Source organism: Helobdella robusta (genome assembly GCF_000326865.2).
Source record: "Helobdella robusta unplaced genomic scaffold HELROscaffold_56, whole genome shotgun sequence".
In the NCBI taxonomy this organism is placed as follows: Eukaryota; Metazoa; Annelida; class Clitellata; order Rhynchobdellida; family Glossiphoniidae; genus Helobdella; species Helobdella robusta.
In genome coordinates this window covers 223,130-227,020 of record NW_008705301.1, presented here as the reverse complement: position 1 = coordinate 227,020, position 3,891 = coordinate 223,130, and the positions used below count along the sequence as shown (strand labels likewise).

Here is a 3,891-nt window from a genome sequence, read left to right as displayed (position 1 = left end):
GCGGCTCGTTTCTCTATTTTCATTAAAATTAATTAATTAAATAGGATTTTTTAATTTCATTCAGGTTGAAGCTTCCAGAGGAGTTCATCATGGAAGATGTCAAGCTACGTTCGTTCATTCAGTGGCAAAGAATACCTGCCTGACTGGGATACGTTTTCTTCTTTTTTTCTGTAATTTAAACATTAAGTAGGAATGCTCACACGCACACACACGCATACACAATTACATTAAGTAGCTATATAGGTAGGTTAGATAGGCCTAATTTTAATTGTAGGTAGGATAGATAGGAAGCATTCAACACTAATGTAGTTGAATAGGTAGGCAGCGTAAGTTTATCTCTTCTATTTTATCTTGCACCCACATTACACGCACCAGCGTATTACATACACACACACAAATACATACATAAACACATATGTTAGTATTTGAGCGTAATTTTATTTTCATTACACATTCTAATTTATTATTACTAAGGTTGAGAGTAATTTAATTTCGTAGGTAGTTAAGAGCAATAATGTAATTCTAGGAAAAATGTTGTAATGTAAATTAAAACGCTGTAAGTGTATCGATAGGTAGGTTAATTGTTAAGTTTTACATTATCATTATTAAGTTGGAGCCCAAGGCATTACGTAGGTGGTGGGGTGGGTGCCGAAAGGCCAATGAATTGGGCTCTTGAGTTTTGTAATTCTAGGTAAGCTAGGACCGTAATGTAATGAATAGGTAGGTTAAGGCTACGTTGTAACACATACTAATTAATAGATTTAGGGTTTAAGTTTTATATTATTATTACTAAGTTGGAGCCCAAGGCATTACGTAGGTGGTGGGGTGGGTGCCGAAAGGCCAATGAATTGGGCTCTTGAGTTTTGTAATTTTAGGTAAGCTAGGGCTTAATTGTAATGAATAGGTAAGTTGAGGGTACGATAGCCGATAGACTCTGAATTTCGAAGTCTCTTGTCAGAGGTAAGCCTTGGCGGCCAGTGGTGAACCGGCAATGGTTTACTATCCGGACGGCAATGGTTTACTATCTGCACGGTAATGATTTACTATGCGGCATGGCCATAGTCTACTACCCGCACGGCTTCCGGACGGCAAATGGTTTACTATCCGCAAGGCAGTAGTCTACTATCCGCACGGCAATGGTTTACTATCCGGTGCCCTGGCTGTCGGTGAACCTCTGTGCAAGGAGGGAGAATGAAGGGGAACTTTCGACTATCGTACCATTAACAATTTATTATAGATTAGTTAAGGTAATTGAATAGGTAGATAGGATTATTTTTATTAAGCAATTTAAGATGCAGGCACCGCTAAGCTTTCTAGTGAGAATTTTCTCTCCATTCTTCAACAACAATCTCGAGGAGGACTGGCACCAGTTTTGGAGGACAACGCAGGAAACGGAAGACACTTATCATTTTGCCTTTGTCGAATGGACGACGGTAAGTTTTTTTTACATTTTACTCTCTTTATCATTTTCAAATATTATTTATTTGCCATTATTTCCATTTTATAATTTTTTGCTTCTAAGATTCTAACATTCATTTACTACTAAGCTAATAAAAATAACTTGTCTACAGACTGATGAGAGGTGGGCAGTGGTGGGCGTCAGCTCGTTTCAGATGGTGGTCTCATGATGATCGTTCCGATAACAACTCGAAGAAAACATCAACGACGATTTTTGAAGTATGGTTTAGTTTCGTTGTTTTTATTTTTTTCATTCATTCATTTTGTCACACAATCTTTCATTCATCCATTAATTGACTCATTCTATTCATTCATTGAATCATAGATTGGTTAATTAATTCATTCAATCACTCAATCATTTGCTCAATCATTTATTCGTTTGTTTTTTCGTTTTAACATTCATTTACTACTAAGCCAATAAAAAAAATTTGTCTACAGAATGATCAGAGGTGGGTTGTGGTGGGAGTCAGCACGTTTCATGATGGTAATCTCATGGTAAGATAAGTTGCTTCTTACTTTTTTCCAATGGCTTGTTTTTTATTTTAAAAAATTAACTTTTTCTTTCAATTTTGTTTTTCAGTATCCGGTAAAATTCATGTCCTCGGTGCGTGTCAGATGATGGTCGGTGCAATGGAGGTTCGTCCGTAGTGGGTGAAGAAGTTTCTGGAGGGTACGCGCGCGATTACATACACGCACACATATAAATACAACACACACATACACAACATCCATTCATTCGGTGTCGTTGTTGTTATGTTTCTCTTCAACTTTCTAATTTCTTTACCGGACTTAATTTAATTCATAGGTAAGTTAGGGATTGAGATGAGTTGAACAACTGTAGGTAGGCTAGGGCTTAACATTAGCTAAAAAGTTTCAAGTAAAATATTAACATTAACATAAATTAAAAGCTTCAAGTAAAATTAAAACGTTAAAATATGTAAAATAAATGAGTTGAGTTATCATTACAGATAAGATAGGGCCCTGAGAGTAATTTAATTGTAGGTAGGTGACTGACTACTATTCTTGCGACTTTTTAATATTTTTTTTTGTGGTGTGTTTGTTTTCGTTTCTTAGCACCACACAACACCAACAAAACAAACTACAATTTTTTTTGTCGTCGCCTTAAATTTTACCATTTTTGAACAATCTTTTTAATAATGTCTATTTATTTATTTGTAAAATGTTGACTGGTTTCTAGTTTCTTATTTTGGTTATATAACTTTTGGATATTTCCTGATTTACTTTGTATATATGCATGCATGAATAATTTCTGTTTGGTATGTTGATTTAGTCATTATGATATGCTGTCAACTGTCCTTACTAAATATTCATGTTTCGTGATAATTATTTTTTATCGATCGATATTTTGTTATATTTGTTTGTTTAAAATCTGAACTTTTTAAAAAATTGACATTTAAAAAATTTTAATTTTTCGTCACTTCATCTTTTGATGATGTCAAATAAAGCAGCTGTTGTGTTTTTCTTTTCTTACTAAAATCTCGAATACAAACATGTACACATAAAGAGACACAGACACACATACGTACAAACAAACATACATGCATACACGCATACATACATACTACCATCATATATACGCAGTACAATAAACATTCATGTCATTTCTGTCAATGTATTTTAAGTATGTCATACTGTTAATCTTGTTAACTATGATGACGATCATCATCATCACAACCATCATCAACGAACAACAACAACAATATAATAATAATTACAACAACAACAACAACGAAATAAAAATAGTTGTTCTCATTATGCATTTCAAAAGCTTGCATTCTTCTTTTAATACAAGCGTTGTATATATATATATATATATATATATGTGTGTGTGTGTGTGTGTGGGTATGTGTGTGTATGTGTGTGTGAGTTTGTTTGTTTGTTTGTGTGTGCGTGTATGTGTATTGTATATATTTTTATCCATTTATGGAAACGTTATTTTTTACGCATACCCCTTGTTTCTCTCTCTCTCTTTTACTTTATATATATATATATATATATACATATATATATATATATATACACATCTATATATATATATATACATCTGTTTATTCCTCTCTCTCTATTTTTCTCTATCTCAAATTTAGTCTCTTTATATATATATATATATATATATATATATATATATATATACATATATATATATACATTATTTATATATTGTTTTATATTATCACATCTTTTTTCTCTTTCTTCCTTTATGTGAATATAAAATCTCTCTCTCTTTCTCTCTCTCTCTGTCTATGTGAATATAAATTCTCTTTCTCTCTTTCTTTGTCTCTCTCTCTCTCTCTCTCTTTCTATATATATATATATATATATATATATATACATATATATGTATATAAGTGTCTTCTTTGAATCGAGCTTTTTCAAACTGGCATTGTTCCCAAACTGAGACCAGCGCATTTC

General features: G+C 32.6%; 1 protein-coding gene across 1 annotated transcript in view; it reads left to right on the top strand.

Moving 5' to 3' along the window:
- Positions 1 to 1,136: 1,136 nt before the first annotated feature.
- Positions 1,137 to 3,891, top strand: part of HELRODRAFT_179689 (hypothetical protein) — a gene marked incomplete at both ends in the record, with an annotated part of 9,085 nt that continues 6,330 nt past the window's right edge. The window contains 4 exons of the mRNA XM_009028506.1: positions 1,137 to 1,247; positions 1,299 to 1,433; positions 1,897 to 1,942; positions 2,039 to 2,094. Of these exons, the coding sequence (XP_009026754.1) occupies positions 1,137 to 1,247; positions 1,299 to 1,433; positions 1,897 to 1,942; positions 2,039 to 2,094 (348 nt within the window). The remainder of the gene's footprint in view (positions 1,248 to 1,298; positions 1,434 to 1,896; positions 1,943 to 2,038; positions 2,095 to 3,891) is intronic.